Source organism: Chrysemys picta, unplaced genomic scaffold (assembly GCF_011386835.1).
Source record: "Chrysemys picta bellii isolate R12L10 unplaced genomic scaffold, ASM1138683v2 scaf697, whole genome shotgun sequence".
Lineage (NCBI taxonomy): Eukaryota > Metazoa > Chordata > Testudines > Emydidae > Chrysemys > Chrysemys picta.
The window spans coordinates 1-22,698 of record NW_027053404.1 but is presented as its reverse complement, the minus strand read 5'-3'; the positions used below and the strand labels follow the sequence as shown (position 1 = coordinate 22,698).

At 54.3% G+C, this 22,698-nt stretch overlaps 1 protein-coding gene and 1 long non-coding RNA gene across 3 annotated transcripts; both read left to right on the top strand.

Moving 5' to 3' along the window:
- Nucleotides 1-1,511: 1,511 nt before the first annotated feature.
- On the top strand, nt 1,512-9,086 carry LOC135979172 (uncharacterized). Its single transcript, XR_010596498.1, has 3 exons — nt 1,512-1,913; nt 3,181-4,331; nt 7,621-9,086. It is a non-coding gene; the product is annotated as an uncharacterized LOC135979172 (long non-coding RNA).
- Nucleotides 9,087-10,356: 1,270 nt separating this feature from the next.
- On the top strand, nt 10,357-15,930 carry LOC135979170 (fibrinogen-like protein 1-like protein). Of its 2 annotated transcripts, XR_010596497.1 has the most exons (3): nt 10,357-10,463; nt 11,832-14,541; nt 15,619-15,930. XR_010596497.1 is itself a non-coding variant. In XM_065579707.1 (2 exons), the coding sequence occupies exons 1-2, from the start codon at nt 10,394-10,396 to the stop codon at nt 12,527-12,529; spliced, it is 768 nt and encodes a 255-aa protein (XP_065435779.1). In that variant the 5' UTR covers nt 10,357-10,393; the 3' UTR covers nt 12,530-15,930. The 2 variants fall into 2 exon arrangements, 1 of the variants encoding a protein (XP_065435779.1); XM_065579707.1 differs by having other exon boundaries at nt 11,832-15,930.
- The last annotated feature ends 6,768 nt before the right edge of the window (nt 15,931-22,698 follow it).

The window sequence follows — 22,698 nt, the reverse complement described above, 5'->3', positions numbered from 1 at the left end:
CCATGCCTGGGGCCTATTTGAAAGGCAGCTGTCACACTGTCCCCTTTATCGGGAGTGCCCACTACACCCATCTCATGTAGTCCTCGGCACGAGAAGGGGGAGCATGTTCCTAGCTGAACGGCGTTCGTCCAGGACTCACCAACCTCTATTCCAGGATGGGGGAGTAACCTGAGAGAGAGGTCACCATGTAGCCTGCAATTATCAGTGGCTTCTGATTCCTCTGGGAAAGGGTTAACCAGGGGCTTAGTTTAGTCCACACTTGGCTTTCTCGGCAGTGCTGGACTCCGGTGGCAGGGAGGGGTCCAGGTCACACCCTTTTACCTGGCAGGGAAAGTGACCTAAAGGTTAGGATGTTCTCACAGGCTATCGTAGTTACTGGGACCTTGGCAGGGAGGATTGGTGGCTTGCGGGGCATCGGATACCTCCCCTCCTCCTAGAGCTGTGCAGTAACCAGAACATTACCCCTGCAAGGAGAGGATTTCGGGGACCCTGGGATCTTGGAGCCAGGGCCTTCTCTCTGCAGCCTGGAAGCCCAGGCCCCCCCATCAGCCTGTCAAGCAGGGTGGGCAGGCGGGCGAGCTGGCAGGGAGCCAAGCAGCTTTCCGTGCAAAACCTGCCTGCTTTCTGTCGGAAGGTTTGTCCAAATCGACGTGTTCCCATGAAACGTTTGGATTTTGACAAGCTGGCAATTTCTGATGGAAAAACAGTTCCACTGGCAAATTCTGACCAGCGCCTCTCCTGACCGCATAGCTCCCTGCATCTTTGCTGAGCATGGAAACAGAATGGACTTGACACAGGTGGTTGTGCCCTGGGATGCCATCTCAGGCCAGCTCCCCCAGTGCTCCGGCACTCACATTCTCCTAGTGGTGACGTCTGACCCTGGGGAGATGAAAGGCCTCTGCAGGTTGTTTCCTGCAGTGTGAGCTTTGGCTGCAGGCTTCTGTCCCCAGCCATGGCATTAAGGAATCTGTCTAGCCAGGCTGGGCGTCCTCCCTCATCTGCGGTCAGAGCTCACACGGGCCCCTTCCAGTGACAAGGTGGCAGCATCTGGCCCTGGGAAAACAGACATCTGCTGTGTGCTCACCCCAGAGATTTCTTTCTTTCTGCAAACTGAAGAGGCCTCTGTCCTGTAGCCTCAGCAGAGGCTGGGAGGAGGCCAGCAGGCCCTGTGGCCCCCCGCAGACTGGGGGAGGCCCTGACCAGTAGCTCTAAAGGCCAGAAGACCCCACTGGACAGGTGGGGAACGGGACTGTGACGTTACGTTGCTGTTCCATGGTTCCTTTCTCCTCAGCTGAAGAAGAAACTGAGCCTGAAGCAAGGCACCAGACTGGCTTGTCCGTGCGGCTGACCCAGTATTCACCAGAGTGGGGAGAAGGAACAGTGAGGCTGGTGGGCTCCTTCTTCTAAAAAAAAAACAAATCAGAGCATGTTTTTACATCCGGCTTTTGACTCCCCGGCCAACGGGTGTAATCATCCCAGGTAGAAAAGTCAGCTTGTAATGCCCGGCTCCTGCTGGCTGCCCCAATGGAGACTCCACTTCCCCTCTCCTCCCCGTAAAGCAGGGGAACTGCCAGCCACTGCCTGGTACTGTCTGCACCCAGCAGCAACACTCGTCTGCCTCCCGCCGCCCTCTCCTCTGCTGAGGTCCCCCGTGCCCTGCCCTGGCACCCTCTCTGCTATGGGGTCAGACACGCGGGGAGAGCAGGGCAGGTCTGTGCCCTCAGCCCCGGGGCTCTCGCACAGAGCTCTGCCCGCAGGCCCAGCCCTGAACATCACGGCGTCCGAGGAGCTTCTCCCACTATCACGGCAGCCCCTCCTGTTGGTGCCCAAAGCCCGGGACTCGCACTCAGCCCCTGAAAGCAGGGCCGGCTCCAGGCACCAGCCGACCAAGCACGTGCTTGGGGCGGCACCTGGTAAGGGGCGGCCAATCTTGGGGTGGTGGGGATTTTTTTTGGGGGGGAGGGAGTTTGGTCGCTGGGGGTGGGGTGGGTTGTTTTTGTTTCGTCGGCTGGGCGTGTAGGGGTCACTGGGGGGTGGGATTCGGCAGCAGTGCTCCGTGGGGGGGGGTGGCGGCACGGCAGGGCGCTCCGCGGGGGCGGGGGCGCTGTTTGGCAGCACGGCTCGGCGGTGGGGTGTTTGGCGGCGCGGCGCTCAGTGGGAGATATGTGTGGCGGTGGGAGGGTTCAGCAGCACGGCGCGGCGCTCCGCGGGGGGGTGTTCGGTGGCGCTCGGTGGGGGGTTTCGACGGCACGGCATTTGGCGGTGCTCCGTGGGGGGGGGTGTTCGGCTCCGCGGCGCTCCGCGGAGGTGGGGTGGCGTCGCGGTGCTGAGGGCGTGTGTTATGGTGGCGCTATGGAGGGCGGCACCCTTTTTTTTTGCTTGGGGCGGCAAAAAAATTAGAGCCAGCCCTGCCTGAGAGTTGGGAACTTTGCAGCACAGCCCAGCCCCGGCTGCTGGGAGAGGAAGGCCACCCCACCTCCCTGGCTGGGAGAGCTGCCATGATCCCCCCATCTGCCAGCCCCAGTTGTTCCCTATGAATTTAAAGATGCGTTAGGCTCCTTGATTTCCTCGGCAGGAACAATGTTCTCATGAGTGTGTGCGCACGTTCCCCTCCCTGACAAGCATGCAAAGCTGATCCGTCCACGGCCGAGTTCTCAGAACAGTAATGTTCTTCTCTCTCTATTGAGCCCTGATGTATTAGAAGGTAAAACTCCTGTGAAAGGTGCGCTAGTAATGTTCAAAGCCGGCCGGCAATGCAGGTACTGCCACCAGGCTGCATGGTGATTCATCTCAGAGACATCTCATTAATTTAGCAAATACTGCCTGAAAGGAAGAGAGCGCCGGCCACCCAAACTGTTCACACAAATAAAATCCATATCAGACGCCGCTCACCTTTCCGAGGCGGCTTTGCCTTCCCCTCCCCTCTCCTCTGAAATGTGCGTGGATATAGGTGAGTAAGCAAAGGTGCACTCACACACAAACACACAGTGACACATCTATAATCATACAGTGCATCACTCTGTTCCTAGGATCTCAAGAAAGTTCACCTCCGCTCATTAAAGGTGACATGCTAAACAATTGGGTTTGAGCTCTTATTTTTTTCTACTTTATGGTGGATAAAGAAAGCATGAAAAGGCTTTTTTTATTTTTTAATTGTTTCTTTCTTGTTTTTCACTTTAGACATACCCAGTCTTAGCTTCCCTGTTTCTGCTGGTGGGCTCCAGAGGGAGTTTTCTAATGCCTCAAACCAAAGGAGCATGACCACTGAATATTTAGCAAAGAGAGCTTTTCTCCCTACTGTGTGTTCGGCATTTGAGTGAAATGGGTGCCAACCAGAACAACCGACCTCCTCCCCATGCACCTGTTTCAAGCAGCCTGATCAAAACCCCCTTCCTTCCTCCCTTGATCACTCAGGTTTCATATCCTTGGTACTTGTGAGAAAGCTGTGCAAATCTGTGATCACACTGAGTGTACTGTGCACGTCTTAGTATACTTCTCTGTCACCCTGTTTGGACTGTAAGTTCTCTGGGGCACAGACTGTGGGTGATAGTTTTGCTTCTCTGGCACAGTAGGACGCTATAACAAGAGACAGGTTTCAGTGTGGTAGCCATGTTAGTCTGTATCAGCAAAAACAACGAGGAGTCCTTGTGGCACCTTAGAGATTAACAAATATATTTGGGCATAAGCTTTCGTGGGTGTGACGTTATTGATATAATCTGGGACCATATAGATCATTGTTGCAACCAAGGTCCTGTAGTGGCACGCAAATCTTGTATAAAGGGGGTCAAATGGGGTGTCTAAGACAAGGTTATGGTTTACTGGTTATGATTATGCTGTCTATATGTGTGTATCACTTTTGTAGTTGAAGTTATGAATATTGGCTCTATACTGTCTGTATTTCAAACTTATGCTATGCTGCTGGGTGACATCCCAGACAAACTGGTGTTAGCTCTGCCTAGCCTGCTTGATGGCCCATTAAGGACCATCAGCTATACAATGGACCCATTGAGAGAAGGCAGACACGCCTTGTAACTCAGCAAAGTATGCAGGGACTGGCCCATGTGACTCCAGACTCCATTTTGCTGTAATTTTCCACAGTAAGAACAAAGAGGTGTTCTTACACCTGGAAAAGACTATATAAGGCTGATGCCTCATCTCCATCTTGTCTTCAATCCTGCTTCATACCTCTTGAGGAACTTTGCTACAAGCTGAAGCTTTGAACAAAGGACTGAGGACCCATCCCAGCGGGGGATGTATTCCAGAGACTTGATTTGAACCTGCAGTTTATTCCATCGCTGCTGCAAGCCTGAACCAAGAACTTTGCCATTACTGTATGTAATTGATTCCATTTAACCAATTCTAACTCTCATCTCTATCTTTTTCCTTTTATGAATAAACCTTTAGATTTTAGATTCTAAAGGATTGGCAACAGCGTGATTTGTGGGTAAGATCTGATTTGTATATTGACCTGGGTCTGGGGCTTGGTCCTTTGGGATCAGGAGAACCTTTTTCTTTTACTGGGGTATTGGTTTTCATAACCATTTGTCCCCATAACGAGTGGTACTGGTGGTAATACTGGGAAACTGGAGTGTCTAAGGAGATTGCTTGTGAGACTTGCAGTTAGCCAGTGGGGTGAGACTGGAGTCCTCTTAGTCTGGCTGGTTTGGTTTGCCTTAGAGGTGGAGAAAACCCCAGCCTTGGGCTGTAACTGCCCTATTTGAGCAATTTGTCCTGAGTTGGCACTCTCAGTTGGGTTCCGCCAGAACCGCATTGTCACAGTGGGCTAGAACCCACTTCATCAGATGACTTCATTAGACTGACCTCCCACTTGGTAAGACAACTCCCATCTTTTCATGTGCTATGTATATACCTGTTAGTCTCTAAGGTGCCACTAAGGACCATCCCAAACCGCCCCACCATCCGCTCCAATGCAAGGCATTTCTTTACAGCGCCTTCTCTGATATACACACACAGCAACGTGTGTGTGTGTATTATTAAAAAGCCCTCTTGATCGGGCACACTTCTCACCCTTGGGAGAGGACAAGGGAACAAATACGTGATGGGTGTTAGTCATGTAGCGTAATGCACCACTGGAAGGTGCTGTGATACTGTGGTGGTGAACGTGGTATAATGACCTGCACACAACAGAATAGCACGGGAGTGACACTTGAGGTATGTCTGTACAGCCCCAGCAAAAGTAGGGCCCAGCTGATAATGGTCTTTCAGCACTACCACGAGAGCAATGTTAAATAATAATAAACCGACCTCGTCAACCCAGTAGTTCTGTCGTCACCCATAGAGCCAGCCACGAAAAAAGAAGGGTGGACAAGATCTGCATTTCTAATGTAAAAGCAAATCAAACCCCACAGGGCTTTAAAAACAACTACCCTTTATTCATCAGAAAGAAGCCAAAAGGAACGTGCCCTGTATTTGGTTCCGAGCACAGGTCCCCGTTTGAAGGATGTGCTGACCTCAGGATAGCCGTATAGGTTTGGTTGAGGGCACAGGCCTGGGCGTCAGGACACCTGGGTTCTATTCCTGACCTGCTCTTTAGCTTTGGTCACTTCATTTCTCCGTGCCTCTGTTTCCCCACCCACTTTTTGTCTGTGTAGACTGTAGGCTCTCTGGGGTGGGGCCAATCTCTCATCATGTGTTTGGACAGCGCCTAGCACCAGGGGGCCCTGGTCTCGTTTGTGGCCCCTAAGCCCTACCGAAATGCATTACCTAGGGAGGTGGTGGAGTCTCCTTCCTTGGAGGTTTTTAAGTCCCGGCTTGGCAAAGCCCTGGCTGGGATGATTTAGTTGGGAATTGGTCCTGCTTTGAGCAGGGGGTTGGACTAGATGACCTCCTGAGGTCTCTTCCAACCCTGATATTCTATGATTCTACGACTGTCCTCTGCGCACAAACCCTAGCCTCTCCCCTGCCCCCCACATCTCCCTGAGCCTCCCTCCTGCCTCCCTTAGCCTCCTTCCTGTCCCCATCCCCCTGTACCCCCCTCAGCCTCCCTCGGCTCCCCACACCCCGGCCCCCTTAACCTTCCCGCACATTCTTCTGCCCCCTGCCCCCACATGCCCTGCACCTCCCTCAGCCGCTCTTATATCCCACATGATCACCTCCAACCCCCACAGCCTCCCCTCTGCCCCATCCCCATGCCCCCCTCAGCCTTCCCCCTGCCCCCCACACTCCCTGGCCCCCTCAGCCTTCTTCCTGCCCTCCACACCTACTACCCCTGTCAGCGTTCCCCCTGCACACTCTGTCTCCCTCATGCCCATATCCCTCTGTCCCCCTCAGCCTGCCCCCTATCCCTGCCCCCACACCCCCCTGCAACCCGCTCAGCCTTCCCCCCACATCCCCTCACAGTCCCCATGCGCTGTCCAGGCCCTGAACCATGGCCTCAGCCAGTCTGCCTGTGGGCTCGGCTTCAGCCTCCTGGAGCCCAGCGGGAGGTGGCAGCCAGCGTCAGGAGGGCAGCCTGCCTGCCACATGCAGACAGAGCGTGGGGACGGGGCGGCCCTCGCGCAGGCCTCAGCCCCGCTGGCAGCAGTGGGAGATGGCGCCATTTTGATGAAGGGACAATTGGCGCCTTTGGCCACGTTTCCATGGGACAGGTGAGAAGCCCCCGCAATCCCGAGTCACAATCAGAGCGCGAGGGCGGCCGCGCTGCTGCCCCTGTTGTGCATGGGGTCGGCCCAGCACGCCCAGCTGATGGGGGTGATCCTGTCACGGAGTGTGGGGGGACTCAGGGTCCTGCACCCCCGGCTTCCTGCGATTCACCATGACTCTCAGCCAGCCAGTAAAGCAGAAGGTTTATTTAGACGACAGGAACACAGTTCAAGACAGGTCCCGCAGGCACAGAAAACAGGACCCCCTCAGTTAGGTCCATCTTGGGGTCCTCGGGCACCCCAGCCCCTTGGGAGTACAGAGCCCTGTCTGCCTCCCAGCCATTCCACCAGCCAGCTCCTGAAACTCTCCCTTTAGCGACCCCTCCCACAGCCTTTGTTCAGTTTCCCGGGCAAAGGTGTCACCTGGCCTCTAACCCCTTCCTGGGTTCTCATGTTACATGCTCAGGTATTCTCTGGTCAGTCTCCCATCCCCCAATGCAGACTATCCTAGCCACACTCCCCTGCCAGCATTCAAAGACCACAGTAAGAACAGTCCCAGTTCGTCACAGATGCATAGCCAGAATCAGCCAGAATCCACTGGAAGCTGCTTTACCAGGGCAGCCAGACTTATGGGGCCGGCTGCAGCTGGCATTCGGGGTGTGCGGGCGGGAGGGAGGAGGCAGCATGAATTGCATGTGGGAGATTCATTCGTTGTTTGTGTGACAGCACAAACTCCCCCTCATCCCAAAACCTGGTCCCCAAATGAGCAGACTGGAGCACATCACACTAAGCAAACTGGTGCCACGTTCAACAAAATAAACAGGTCCCATCTCGTGTCCTTTGTTGCACATTTCGATGGCCTGGGTGCTCTTTTCCAGAACTATACGGACGTGGAGCTGTTCCCTCTAATGCACCAGTTCCTGCCCCCTGTATCCCAGCCAGAGAGCTGGGACACAGAGAGCAGCTGCCTTGACAGTTGCTGAATGAATCCAGTTTGATCCTCTTCCCTGTGGGACAGATGCAGCAGCAGCGCAGTCTCGCTCCAGCCCATCCCACTCAGGTATCTCCTCACCCGGCCGTGACCTGTCGGGACAATGTCCATAAAGGCATGGAGCCCCGGCTCTGGTTTCTGATGTGGAAGTGGGGGACGCTTCAGGTTGCTAACTCGCCCGCTCAGCTGCAGCGTCGGGATGGGTGAGTTTTATTGAAATGCCCAGTATTTCACACAGCCTGGAGATGTAGGGCCAGAGCCTGGTGGTGGGCACCAGAGCCCCAGGCGGTGTGGGCACGTGGGGGAGGTGCAGTGGCAGGGCATGCTATGTGGCCCCTGTGGGACACCATGTGCCCTGAGTGCCCGGGCACAGGAAGGAACGTGCCCAGACAGATGCAGTAACTACCGCATAGAGAGGGGCAGCCTGCACTCCTCTCAGTGCCGCCCCTCAGCCCGGGCAGGTGCACAAGGGGGAGGGGAGCCCTGGTGCATCCTCTGCTTTCCCGACCCTGCCTGGCCGAGGCACAAGGGATGGGGGCGCAGTGAGGTACATGCTGCTTTTCCTTTGAAACGGAGCAGCATTTCCCCCAGCAAGTGCATGCTGCAGCATGAGCCTGGCTAGCTAGGAGTCTGGCAGTGCCTCCTGGTGGGTAAAGAGTGCCCCCGGGGCCATGGGGTACCAGGAGCCTGGCGGGGATCCCCTGCCCAGCGCTCTGCTGGACCCTAGGCAGGAATCCTCCCGCCCTGCCCCAGGTTCCTTTAGGCATTGGGGCCAAAGCACTTTAGAACACAAAGGAACTAGCATAAACCATGTTTTAAAAATGGGGAAACTGAGGTATGGTGCAGTGTAATGAGTTTTCCAAGGTCACAGGTCGAACTCAGGCCCTCTGTGTCTTAGACTATTAGAGTGTGTGAACGGCTGCTAGCTGGCAGCGTCCCCGCTCCTCTGGGGCGTCAGGAGAAGGGGAGGCGTGTTTTCAAGGATGAGTGACTCCAGATTGGTATTTCACTTCAGTTCCAAACATTGTAGTTCTGGCTTGTCAGACTCACTGAAATCCTTCTCCTTTAAAGCTTTAACCCTTTGCCTGCCATGGGGTTACGCCTCTCTCCTCTCTCTCACAAGGATACCTGAGATTGCTGGCAGCGTGTCACAGTTACTTGGGCTGTGACATTGTCTGAAGAATTTGGGGTCCAGGCAGCTCCAAAAAGAAGGTGTTTCCAATGAAATCTGTCTGGGGATGATGTCTGGGCAAAGTGTTTCCATTGCAACAGTGTGTTTCGGTGTGTCGTTTACACGGTGTTCTCTCTCGCTCTCTCTAATTCATTTGCACGTTTGTATCACGGTCACTTTTGGGGTTAGTTGTGGACTTTCTAACTTTGCAACACCATATGAATACAATGATGGCTGACAGAAAGCACGGTGCCGGACTCCAGTGCGGCTTTAGCCTGTTCTGGTTTGACACACACACACACACACCCTGCCTGCCCCACCCCGCCTCACCCCACAAAAAGCTGCCATTTTGCACCTGTCACGGGCCGGCAGCAGCTATAATCAAACTTGGGACCTCTGGAGCTTCACACGTGAGCCTCTGCTGTAGGGTTCTCAACCTATTTACCATTGGGGGCTGCATATGCCGTGCTCTGCGTTATGTGGGCTGTAGCTACACAAGATGTAATACCAGGGCCGGGATACATATACCTGGGGGCGGGGCCGGGGGTGAATGAGCCGGTTTCTGTCCAAGAGTCTGGATTGCTCTGGGCTGCTGATCCCGGCAAGGTCATTGTGAATCCCTGCGCTGAGTGCTGAAGGTGGCCTGGGAAAAGCATGTGTGGGGCAGGGGAGGGGTGTCTATGTTAATCCCGGCTGAAATAAATGGCCATGCCCTTGCTAGGGCAGCGCTTACAGTGCACCCCTCAGGGACCCGGCTCCATTTTGAACTCTTTTTTGGCCAGGACTGTGGCCCCTGGCGACTCTGCCCACTTTAAGCCTGGCCTGAGCTGGGCCCACAGAACAGCTGCAGTGTCAGCAGCGTGTCCCCCTCTGGGCTGCTGGGCTGCAGTTCAGGGGGCAGCATGCCTGGCGTGGGGCACACAGCAGCTCTGTGCCCTGGGCCCCTCTCACCTGGCACTCATCTGAGGGGGGCAGAGCCCTGCCGGAGGCTGCCCAGCTGCTGTCTCTGTGTGGGTGAGCGGGCACTGCCCTCCGGCTGGTGGTAGTGACTGTGGACGGGGGGAGCTGGGACAGAGGGAGTTGCTCCGAGCAGCACTCCCCTTGCAGCGGTGCAGCGCGGGGAGAGAGGCGGCAGCTCCTTCCTCACCACAGGGAGCGCTCCAGCCGGCCCTGACCCACCCGGGAGCCAGGCCATCGGAGCCGCAATCTTTGAATGGTTTTTACCATGCAGCTGGGTCCCAGCTGTGTGCTAATCGGGCCGGCTGCAGAGATGGAGACAGTGGCCGGGCCGGGGGAGAGGTGAATGGTGGGCTTCACCCCGTCTCCAGAGACTTGGGCCCACCCCGCCCATGCTGAGCCCCTTTGAACATGCAGCCATGTCCTGTGGTGCCTACCTGGGAGCTGAGCTCTTCTGAAAATCTGGCCCAGTAGTTGAGCCCTCTGAAAACTCTGGCCTTAGCGTCTAAGGGTAACATTTTCAAGAGTGGCTAAGTCACTTAAGTGCCTAAATCCCAGTGACGTCTAGTGGGATTTAGGCACTTGTGAAACTCTCCTGGTCTCATGTCCAGCGGTTTCTGTCCCCTGCAGGGTTCCATTCCAGCCTCTCTCCTGCTTCTGTCTGCGCTGTCCATGATGGTGCTCCTTTGCGTAGCCCCCGTGCAGGGCAACGGGACCCTGGCCCACAAGAAGGTCGAGAGGGGTGAGTAGAGAACCCGTCGGAGAGCTTCTATCATCTGCCATATCCGAGATCGTGGGCCTGATTCTGCTCCTCTCCCCCATGCCGGGGTCACCCCTAGATCCACTTATCCACTGAATGCACCTTCCAGCCCCCCCGCCAGCGCTGGGCCCAAAGAAACGCTGAGTTCTCCGAAGGGATCGCAAGGCCGGTCTGCGCTAGTGAGCCCACTACTCCCATTCGCAGGCCTCCAGCGCCTGGGAATGGGCCCGCCGGGGTGGGGGAGGTGCTGCTCGATTGCCTGTTTGCTTTACACAGCTTCGTTATCCCTTTCTCCGGTAACGGCTGCCAAGCCCCCGGCAGTGACTGAAGAGCGCTGGTGCCAACCGCAGGGCAGCGTGTGAGAACCAGGCACCCCCCCCAAATTGGCTGGGAGTTCTACCCTTCCATCTCACCAACTCCTATACTAGGGCTAGCCCCGGCTAACAGCTGGGGATCTCTCGCTCATGCCTAGAAGCCTTGCCCCCAGAGTCCAGGCAGCAGGGAGAGCCACTTGCTCCTTGTCAGGGGTTTTCATTCCCTTCTCCCCACACCTCCAGCGGCTCTGGGAGCTGCTCAGGGGCTTGCCCAGGCAGGCCAGGGGCCGAGCCAGCTCCAGAGGTGGCCCTGAGCCCCTGCCCCCGCAGTGCTCAGCAGCTCCTCCCCCTCGGCTCAGCTATGGGGGAGGGGCACACAGGGGGATTGTCTGGGGGGTAGGGGAGCTGGGGGGCTCAGGCTCGAGGGAGGACCCTGGGGAGGGGAGGGGCAGTATAACCACAGTGCTCTCATTCTACCAGGATAGTTCGGGACAATTTCCGCTCCAAAGACAAGCCCCTCGATAGGATGTCTGCAATTTTCAAAGGCACCACAGGGAGTTGGGTGCCTAAATCCCACTGAATTCCAATCACAATCGGGTGTCAAACTCCCTTAGGCTCTTTGAAAACTCCCATTTAAATTGTCACCGATGGGTTTCATAATTAACATTCGCTGAGATGGATCTGGCAGCGTCTCCCCCACCCTCGCCAAACGATTTCTTCAGCAGTACGGACTCAGGAAGGATACAGAGCCTTGGTTTACAGTTGATTCATCTCTTCAAGGTTTCTTCAAAACCAGCAGAGCAAGAAACTATTCTTATTTTATTTTATTGGTAAAATGAAAGTGTAAGATCTGGAGCGGGATTCTGTGGCCAGGAATGGCCGGGGCGGATTCTGTGGCTGTAGTATTGTGAAATACACAGGACCTGCCTCTAAAAACCCAGCCTCCAGTTACCCCAGGCTGATTTGATCGAGCTAGCTAGCGCTCTCTCCCCCCCTCCCCACCTGCCCCCTTAACCTGATGTTCGTGGCATTTCAGGGTTCCCCAAAGACTGCAGCAACATTCCCAGGGACAGCCCCAGCGGGGTCCAGGTCATCCAGCCAGCAGGCTCTCCCCCTCGAGTGGTGTGGTGTGACATGGACACCGAAGGCAAGGGCTGGACCGTTGTCCAGAGAAATTCTTACAACACAGAGATCACCTGGAAGGAGTCCTGGAGCACCTACAAGTACGGCTTTGGGAACGTGCAGCAGGATTACTGGCTGGGCAACGAGTACCTGTCCCTGCTCACGCGGCAGAACATCTACAAGGTCCGCTTTGTCGTGGAGGACAAATCCAACAACACCCGCTACGCAGAGTACGACATCTTCAGTGTCGAGGATGAGCCCAGCGGGTACCCTCTGAGGCTGGGCAGGTACTCTGGGGACGGCGAGGACTATCTCACCACCTACCACTCCGGCCTGGGGGGCATACACGACAACATGAAGTTCAGCACAAGTGACAAGGATCAGGACCAGACCAGTGGGAACTGCGCAAGTAGCTATGGAGGCTGGTGGTACGACAAGTGTCAGAACGTCCTGCTCAATAGGAAAGGCTACATCTACTGGGCAGGGTTCTGTAAGAGTGGGGAGTGCAAGTCTTCCCTCATCCTGGTTAAGCCAACAGACGTGTGCCGGGTCCGGCAGGAGGAGCCCATCCTCCTTGGGAGCAGCGCCGCTGAGAAGGGGAGACAATATTAGATCAGACACGGCGCGCCATCCCCCACCTAATCAGTGCAGTCCCTGCAATGCCTCCACTCTGCTCACCCCCTTCCCTGTTGGCTTCTGCACGGTAAATCCCCTGGAATAAATGCTGAGAGCTGACCCCGCCGGTGCGTTCGAATGACACAAAGAGTGTGATTGGTGTGTATAACTGGACCCCCACTTCCACTCTGCCTCGCTGGAAGCCATGTCACTCACTACGACTTTAGACCCACATTAACCTCTGCTTCTCCCAGCCCTGCCACTGCCCCTTGGCATTAGTGATCAATGAATCATGACACTGGATTTCTAGCAACTGTCATTGAGCATTTAAATGGGGGATGACTCAAAGCCAGGACTTTACATCTGAATCCTGCATGTATTAGCTGTGGTGAGTTTGGGTTCAAAAACCTGGCCTCTGTGTTTTTAATAAATATGGTTATTACATGAGAAAACATTGCAACAGTAATTAGTTGCTGATAAACCACTGAGATTAGATAGACGTGCAACGAAACCACACAATAAAGATATTGGTGTCCCTCTTCAACCCAAGGGGCTAGTCAAAGTTTGGGGCCCTGGGGATGTTCCAGTGGGGAGCAGAAATTGGCAGTGGAGTCTGGTAATTTTTTGATGTCTTGTTTATTTACAAGGAACATACAGAGTCCTGCTTCTCCAAACACAGCAGGAGCCAACAGCAGGGATTAGCCTCCCTGCTCTCAGCTCCAAGCCTCTTTAGCCAGCACCTGGCCCAAAAGCTCTCTATGCTCCTCCCAAGATGTAGTCCTGGCTGGTCCACTGGCAGGGGTGAAGATGGGGGGGAATGTGAAGGGGCGTTGCCCCCCCCCAAACTGCATCTTTCCATTCCCCTCCTGACCATGGCCCTTCAGTGCATCCCCAGGACACAAGGCCCTGTCCAATTGGCCTTCCTGACAGAGCCTGCATGGAGAGCGTGCGTAGGGGGGAGTTTGGGGGGCAGGAAGCTGGGAGCCCTACTGGTGCTGAATTTCCATAGTGCAGAGGTTCAGCTGGGACAGGCGTCCAAACTGTTGGTACTTGTCTCAAGATAAGTAGGATGTGGGTGGTCTGGAAATCTTATCATAGAATATCAGGATTGGAAGGGACCTCAGGAGGTCATCTAGTCCCACCCCCTGCTCAAAGCAGGGCCAATCCCCAGACAGATTTTTGCCCCAGATCCCTAAATGGCTCCCTCAAGGATTCAACTCACAACCCTGGGTTTAGCAGGCCAATGTTCAAACCACTGAGCTATCCCTCTCCCCTTGTAAAGTCAGCCCTTCTCACCAATTACGGACGTATCTGGGGTTTGGCCTTAATGGAAATCCTGGGAGAAAGCCTCATGCTACTGCTGCTTCTGGGTCCGACGCAAACCAGGAAGTACAGGACCACGGTTAATAAGAGCAGCTCAAAAGATCATTTTCGCTGAGCCCAGCCCTGCACAGATTTCCAGCTTAGGTTTGCATTTTCAGCAAAAGTTCTTCTTGATTATTTTCTCCCAACCCCTTTGTGCCTCTGTAGGGGGCCAGGGTGGCTGCCCTCCGAACCTGAGGGTAAAGGGCCTTTCCCTCAGCCTGAGTGGGCGGGGCCAGCCCAAGCTCGCTCCACCCCCCGGAAGGGGAGGGGTGGAACAGGAAGTATAAAGGGCGGGGCCCTTAGCTCAGTTGGAGCAGCACCAGGGAGGGAGGCAGACGCAGACTGTGGGCTGCTCCCTTCAGACCCTGCTGCCATGCCAGGGGAGGCCCTGGACCAGTGGAGACCTCACCTGGAGGACGGACTGGGGCTGCCAGGACTGCCCGCTGCCGAGTACCCAGAGGAACTGGAGGAGCCGGAGGGGGAGCTGGAGCTGCCAGCAGCCGAGTACCCAGAGGAGCTGGAGGAGCCTGAGCCTGAGCCTGAGCGGGAGCTGGAGCTGCCAGCAGCGGACTGCACCGGCGGGACCAGAGGGATTCGGACGAGCAATTGGGTAGGAAGTAGCCCAGGGACAGAGCTGCGCAGTGGTGAGTCTGTATTGCGGAAGGACGCCGCTGATCCTGTGGCGGGACCCTCGTCCTGCCACTGCCAGGGTCCTGGGCTGGAACGCAGTGGTGTAGGGTGGGCCTGCGTTCCCCTACCCGGCCGAGCCACACCGGGACCTTTGCCGGCGCTCCCCTGCCTGAGGGGCGCGCTACTGACCTTTGCCGGCGCTCCCCTGCCTGAGGGGCGCGCTACTGACCTTTGCCGGCGCTCCCCTGCCTGAGGGGCGCGCTACAGACTCTGGCTGGCGGCCGCCCCGCCGCTAATTCCCCGCTGACGGAGGCGTGACCCAGGCCGGCCAGTGACCTCATAGCTCCCCACCGCCCCCTAACGGGTAGGTGGGTCAACGCAGATCACAGACTCCATAATAGCCAGCCACCCCGTCAGTTGCATCCTGGGGCGCTCCAGGGACAGGGGTGAGGGATAGAGGAGCAGATACACGACACACCTGTCTTCAGTTCCTTTGGGTGGAAGTTCCTGATTGCATGGATGAATCCCGTTCAGATGGGCGGGTTTTGTTTGTCTGTGGTGAGAAGTGGGGCTGTCAGGTCCAGCAGGCAGGTGAGGACAGTGCTGGCGCAACCCATTAGGCAACCTAGTCGGTCGCCTAGGGCGCTAACATTTGGGGGGCGGCGACTGCGGCAGCTGGATCTTCGGCCGTGTGATGTTTTTTATATAATCTGGGACCATATAGAACATGGTTGCAACCAAGGTCCGGTAGTGACACCAAATCTTCTATAAAGGGGGTCAAATGAGGTGTCTAAGACAAGGTTATGGTTTACTAGTTATGATTATGTTGTCTATATGTGTGTATCAATTTTGTAGTTGAAGTTATGAATATTGGCTCTGTACTGTCTGTATTTCAAACTTATGCTATGCTTCTGGGAAACATCCCAGACAAGTTGGTGTTAGCTCTGCCTGGCCTGCTTGATGGCCCATTAAGGACCATCAGCTATACAACTGACCCATGGAGAGAAGGCAGATACGACTTGTAACTCAGTAAAGTATGCAGGAACGTGCCCATGTGACTCCAGACTCCATTTTGCTGTAATTTTCCACAGTAAGAACAAAGAGGTGTTCTTACACCTGGAAAAGACTATAAAAGGGCCGATGCCTCATCTCCATTTTGTCTTCAATCCTGCTTCTTACCTCTGGAGGGACTTTGCTACAAACTGAAGCTCTGAACAAAGGACTGATGACCCATCCCAGCTGGGGATGTTCCAGAGACTTGATTTGAACCTGCAGTTTATTCTATCGCTGCTGCAAGCCTGAACCAAGAACTTTGCCATTACTGTATGTAATTGATTCCATTTAACCAATTCTAACTCTCATCTATATCTTTTCCTTTTATGAATAAACCTTTAGATTCTAAAGGATTGGCAACAGCTTGATTTGTGGGTAAGATCTAATTTGTATATTGACCTGGGTCTGGGGCTTGGTCCTTCGGGATCGAGAGAACCTTTTTTTCCCTTTTACTGGGGTATTGGTTTTCATAACCATTTGTCCCCATATCGAGTGGCACTGGTGGTGATACTGGGAAACTGGAGTGTCTAAGGGAATTGCTTGTGTGACTTGTGGTTAGCCAGTGGGGTGAGACCCAAGACTTCACTGTTTGGCTGGTTTGGTTTGCCTTAGAGGTGGAAAACCCCCAGCCTTGGGCTGTAACTGCCCTGTTTGAGCAATTTGTCCTGAATTGGCACTCTCAGTTGGGTCCCACCAGAACCAGCATCGTTACAGGCCGCCCCGGTCGTCGGCAGTATTTCGGGGGCGAGACTTTCCGCCGCCTCTGTCGGGGGTGGCATTTAGGGGGCGGGACCTTCCGCCGCCTAGGGCGGCAAAAAAGCTGGCGGCTCTCCTGGGTGAGGAGCAGGAGATGAGCGCACGGGGCAGCTGAAAAGGGATGAGCCGGAGTGAAGCTTGAAACACAAATGCAGGGGCCAAGAATCCCAATTCATCCATCCCGGACAGAGGGAGTCAAATACTCGCTGATGGACAATTGGTTCAGATTCTGGGACTGGTTCCTTGTGCAGCAAGTGAAGTTAACTGCACCTCAGAGCCGTGACAGAGCACTGTATAACCAGGGTCTAGTGACTCTCTCACCCTGGGCTCTCCCCAGTATAGACTCTTGTTCACACTAGTCAAATGATGTTCAAATGCTGAGAAGGAGCAGGGAAGAGGCACAGAAACGACTTGTGGCCTGGCCAGCACACCTTCGAGCAGGCAACCCGAGGGGCTGCAGCTAGTCAGCTTGACTAAGCAGTTCCGAGCTCTGTCATTAAGGTCTATAGTCACCCAGCAGGAGGAGGTAGCTGCATTTCAGGTTTTTGCTCTAGCAGACAAAGGTGTAAGGAGAGCTGGCAAAGCTGATGTTAGAAACATTGACATTGGAAATCCATATAAGTGTAGAAGAGTGACGGAACCAATCGTGCGGGGACGTGGGAATTCACTCTCACCTGGCCTCTGGGGATGGAGGCAGCACGTGGCTGGCACTTCTCGCTCCTGCCGTACGAGGGGCAGGTGCTGCTACCGACTGCTCCCCCTAACCCCCGCCCTGCTGCGCTCTGGGGATGCTGCCCTGCTGTGGAGCTCTCAGGTGTCTTGAACTGGAATTTGTTTGGAGAGAAACTGCTAAGGAGCCTTATCAGCCCCGAGCAGAGAGTACCTGGGAGCCTGCCTGGGTCGGGCGGGTCTGGTACAGCCTCCCCCCAGATAAGGCTCTTCCCTGGACCTGCCACCCATTGGAATCTGGAACGATTCCCTCCGAGGTAACACCCGGGGCAGCCAGGGCAGGGCAGGGCACGGCCTGCTCCCCGGGAGCGTTAGGGCTTTCAGGAGTCAGAGGTGCCAGCAGAGCAGGTTGTACGTTAAAGCAGCGAAGGCAGTTGGGGGGCAGAGGAATTGGGTGCTTTGCCATTGCACTTGATCAGCTCAATTTGAAAATTCTTTCAAAGGAAATCCAGATGTATATGTAACCCTTCTGCCCATCTAAGTTGGCAGCAACAAGGGCCGGGTTCTGTATCTAGGGGTTCCGTTTCAATAACGCAATGCAAAACCGGCTCGAGCCCCCACCCAGTGACCTGGGACAATTACATACCACCCCCTGGGCACCTCTAAGAGGCAATACTTCCCCTCTCGCAAGCACGGAGTCTGAGTGTAACAGAAAATGTTTAATAACATGAGGTAAACGACATCAGCATTAAATGGAAAAAACACCACAACTAGAGTTTTTAGACCAAACCATGAGCGAAGACCCACCCCAGCAAATTGGGCCGTGTCCTCTCCCGTTGGTTTCTTGAAACCAGCGACCCAAGAATCACCAAAGTCCCAAAAGTCCACCAATCCCAAAGTCTCTTGGGTCCAGCAACCCAAGAATCACAAAAGTCCCAAAAGTCCGACAACCCCCCAAAGTCTCTGTCCATGATCAGTGCAGCCCCAGAGTTCAAGGGGGGGGGTGAGCAGGGTGTTAAGGGGCACCTTACGTGATCCGAGGCCAACCGGCTGCTTCTCCGTGGGGTTCCACTGCAGCCTTCACCACGAACTGCTCCACTCCACCCGCAGCCCCACAAACTGCTCTGGCAGCTGCTCCGCTCCGCTCACCGACCTGTGAGCCGCGCTGCTCCGCTCCGCTCACCGACCTGTGAGCCGCTCCGCTCCGCTCACCGACCTGTGAGCTGCACCGCTCCGCTCACCGACCTGTGAGCCGCTCCGCTCCGCTCCAGCCGTCCCTTGGGCCGCTCCCACAAGGCTCTGCTCTGCTCTGCTAGCTGCTCCTCCAGCCGCTCCGCTCACCGACCTGTGAGCCGCTCCGCTCCGCTCCGCTCACTCCCCGCTAAGCTAAGTTAGCTTAGCTATAGCTTCAGGCTCCCCCACTAGTTAACACAGCCTCAGTGATCTCAGCTCTTAAATAGCTTTAGCTCTTTTGTGATTTCAGCTCTTAGTGATTTCAGCTAGTAGTAGGGGAGCCCCAGTGCTGGTGCACTATTGGCCCAAAGCGAACTCAGATCAGCAGTCTGTAACTAGACTCCTAAGGGAATCAAAGTTAGCTCTGACATTCAACAGTGGAGAGAGGAGGTAGTGCAATTGGTGTTTCAACCCCCTTGGGGAGGGGGGCCACACCATCAGGTACAAATACCTGTCCCCATCCTCTCTCAATTCACTGGGTTTTGTAACCCATGCCCCTTGACAAGCAAATGCTACTTAGGTAATGGTGAATGACTCACTCAGTCCTTCTGTCATACAACAGTTCCACTGGCCTTGATTCACAGAATCAGGGTAACAAAACTTTATCCTTCCTGCCCCAATAACAGAGAAACTGGGGATCCCACACCAGCCAAAGTAACCACTTTGAGTTGCTGTGGTTTCATGCCAGGCGAGTGGGTGTGCCTATGCAAACAAGATCAGCCCCTGGAGTTCTTTTCCACCCTCGCCATAATTCACCACCAGATGTCAGGGTAGAGCTCATCCTGACTCTGCTTACATCCTCCCCCCAGCCGAAAATTTGTCGTCCCGACAAATCACACTCCCTATTATAACAACTCACTGGTTCCCTCCAAAGGGCCTCAGATAGCCCACTCTAGCTTCCACAAGCCTGTGTGCTAAACATATTGGTTCCTCACTAGTTACCCCAGGTGCATCATAAGTCAACCGTTTTACTGGTTTTATTACCCTGTCTCGTCTATTGAGAATCTCTGTTGCCGTGGTGGGCGGGACAGCCTCTTGACCGATGGATGGAGAGGTTTCCTTTGAGGGTCCCTCGGCTACTGGCATAGGCCCCTGCATTTCTAGTTCTAACAGTGGAGGGTCCAAGGTGCCCAGGACATCCTCCACCTGTATGTCTCCACTGTCCAATAACCTGGGTGTGTCATCACATGGGGGTCCCACCAGTGGCTCAGGGGTGTCAGGAATGGGCCTAAATACTTCTGCCATGGGGTTTAGGGTGGAAGAAGAGGAGCTCTCTGTTGATTCAGCCGATCGAGACTGAAATCTTGTCTCCATCCCAGGGTACACCATGGTTGTGTCTTCCTCCTCAGACTCACTCTCAGATGTGCTGCATGGGGGTAGGTTAGCTGCAGGGGGCTGGCTGTCCACGTTGGAGGGCGGCTTTGGTCCAGCACCTTCGTTCTGCCCAGTTGCCCTGTTGTGGCCCATCTCATACGGGGTGCCTACCAATTCCCCCACAGGGAGCAAAAGGTTTCTATGCACTGTCTTTGTCTGCCCTGGACCCTCTTCAGGTTTGATCTTGTAGACCGGCAGGTCTCCTAGCTTTTCCATCACCAAGTAAGGTATTGCCTTCCATCTGTCGGCTATCTTGTGTTTGCCAGCAATACCCAAATTTCGCAGCAGAACTCTGTCCCCCGGCTGGAGTTCTTGCAGACGTACCCTAGCATCATATCGATGTTTGTTGCGGTCGGCGTTCTTCCGAGCCGCAGATGTAGCTAAGTGATAAGCATCCCGCAGCTTTTCTCTCAGTCGGGATACATATTGCTGATGAGTTTCATAGCTATCTCCATCCTCTGATACACCAAAGCACAGGTCTATGGGTAATCTTGGTTCTCGTCCAAACATTAAGAGATATGGGGTGACTCCTGTAGCATCATTCTTTGTGGCATTGTAGGCGTGCACCAGATATGCAACATGTTGGCTCCAGGTTGCTTTCTGCTCTGGTCGCAAGGTCCCCAACATATCTAATAGGGTTCGGTTGAACCTCTCTGGCTGAGGATCACCTTGCGGGTGATAAGGCGTTGTTCTAGACTTCTTAATTCCCGCTATCCTCAGCACCTCCTTCAGAAGATGACTCTCAAAGTCCCGCCCCTGATCCGAGTGTATCCGGGCTGGAAATCCATAAACTGAGAAATATTTCTCCCACAGTACTCGAGCAACCGTGGTGGCCCTCTGATCACGCGTGGGATATGCCTGCGCATATCGTGTATAATGGTCAGTCACTACTAGAATGTTCCCAATATTCCTCTTGTCTACTTCTAAAGACAAGAAATCGATGCATACCAGTTCCAAAGGTTTGGTGCTGGTGATGTTCTTGAGATATGCAGCCCTCGTGGGCAGAGTTTTCCTTTGAACACATCGAGCGCAGGTCTCACATTTCCTGCGAACATCTTCAGCCATCCGAGGCCAATAGAATCTACTACGAAGAAGTTCCAGGGTCCTCTCCATCCCTAAATGTCCAAAGTCATCATGCAGGGCCCTCATGGCCAGGGCTCTGTACTCTTTTGGCAGCACTAGCTGTGCTCGTTGCTTTTGTAAAGGGTCTGTGGTCACTCGATGTAGCACTCCCTGAATCAGTTTTAGTTTGGTCCATTCTCTCAATAGTAGTTTACCCTCCGGGTTAGGTGGGACAACCACAGCTGGGCTTCGCCCCTCCCTTTTGGCAAGTAGTGTATCACGAATGCCAATATCTTGCAGCTGGGCTTCCTGCCAGTCAGCCGCATTGAGCATGGGCAAAGGAGATTGGTCCAACGCAATATAGTTCACTGAAGCAGAAGGCACGCATTCAGGGGGCAGGCCCAAAGCTTCTGCAGCACATCCATGAAGACTCTCATGGGACTCTGGCTCCCGGCGACTCACACTGCAAATAGCCCTCACTCCATCTGTGGGTATCACAGCAACTCCTGGTGCCTGTGGACGCCTGGACAATGCATCTGCATCTACATTGCTTCTCCCTGATCGGTATTGAATGCTGAAGTCATAGCTAGCCAAAGCGGCCACCCATCTTTGCCCTGTAGCATCCAGCTTAGCACTTGTTAACACATAGGTCAGTGGGTTGTTGTCTGTCCACACCTGGAACTGAGCACCATATAAGTAGTCTCGAAATTTCTCAGTGATGGCCCATTTCAAGGCCAAGAACTCCAGCTTGTGGGTGGGATAGCGAGTTTCACTATCAGACAGTCCTCGGCTGGCAAAGGCTACAGGTTTACGTCTTCCTTCCACTTCCTGGTACAGTACTGCTCCCAGACCCTCCAAACTGGCATCAGTATGCAGGATAAATGGCTTGCTTGGGTCAGCAAAGACTAGGACTGGAGCATGAGTTAGGCAAGTAATGATTTCTCGAAAAGCCCTTTCACATCTCTCATCCCACCGTGGCCCAAATGGTTCGAAGGGGCCATAGTGTCTCTGCACAGGAGGCTTTGGGGACCTTCCCTTATTCTTGGTCTTAGATTTGTTCCTGCTGGACTGGTATCCCCTGGTAAGATCATTCAGAGGTTTTACAATCGTAGCATAGTTTTTCACAAATCTGCGATAGTAGCCACTAAACCCAAGAAAGGTCTTGAGTTCTCTGTAGTTACTTGGACATGGCCATGTAGTGAGGGCTTCTATTTTATCGGGATCAGTACTCACACCCTCTTGGGACACGATGTGACCCACATACTTCACTGAGGTCCTGCAGAACTGGCATTTGTCAATTGAAAGCTTCAAACCATAATCCTCTAACCTATCAAGCACTTTAAGAAGTCTTTCTTCATGCTCCTCCAAGGTTCTTCCAAACACTATCAGGTCATCCAAATAAACTAACACTTGCAGTAAATTCATGTCTCCCACAACTTTCTCCATAAGACGTTGAAATGTGGCAGGTGCTCCAGAGATCCCTTGGGGCATGCGTTCAAACTGATAAAACCCTAATGGGCAGATGAAGGCTGTCTTCTCCTTATCTGCTTCACCCAGAGGGATCTGGTAGTATCCACTCCGAAGATCCAACACAGAGAACCACTGGCTTCCCAGCAAACAGTCTAAGGCATCTTGGACTCGAGGCATTGTGTACTGGTCAACCACAGTACGGCGGTTTAGGGTGCGGTAGTCAATACACATCCGGATTTTCCCATTCTTTTTATGGACCACCACAATGGGTGAGGCATATGGGCTGCGGGACTCTGTAATGATGCCATTCGCAGCCAGCTCCTGAAGATGTTGTCGCACATCTTCCATCTCGGAGAGGGCAATCCTCCTAGATCTCTCCCTGAAAGGTCGAGAGTCATGTAGTCTGATGTTGTGCTCTACTCCTTTTGCACATCCCACATCCCACTCATGCAATGAGAACACCTTGGATCTTTCACAAAGTTTCCTCCTCAGGCGATCTTTCCACTCCTCGGACAACGGTGAATCTCCAAAGTCAAACTTTGCAGGGTCTATTG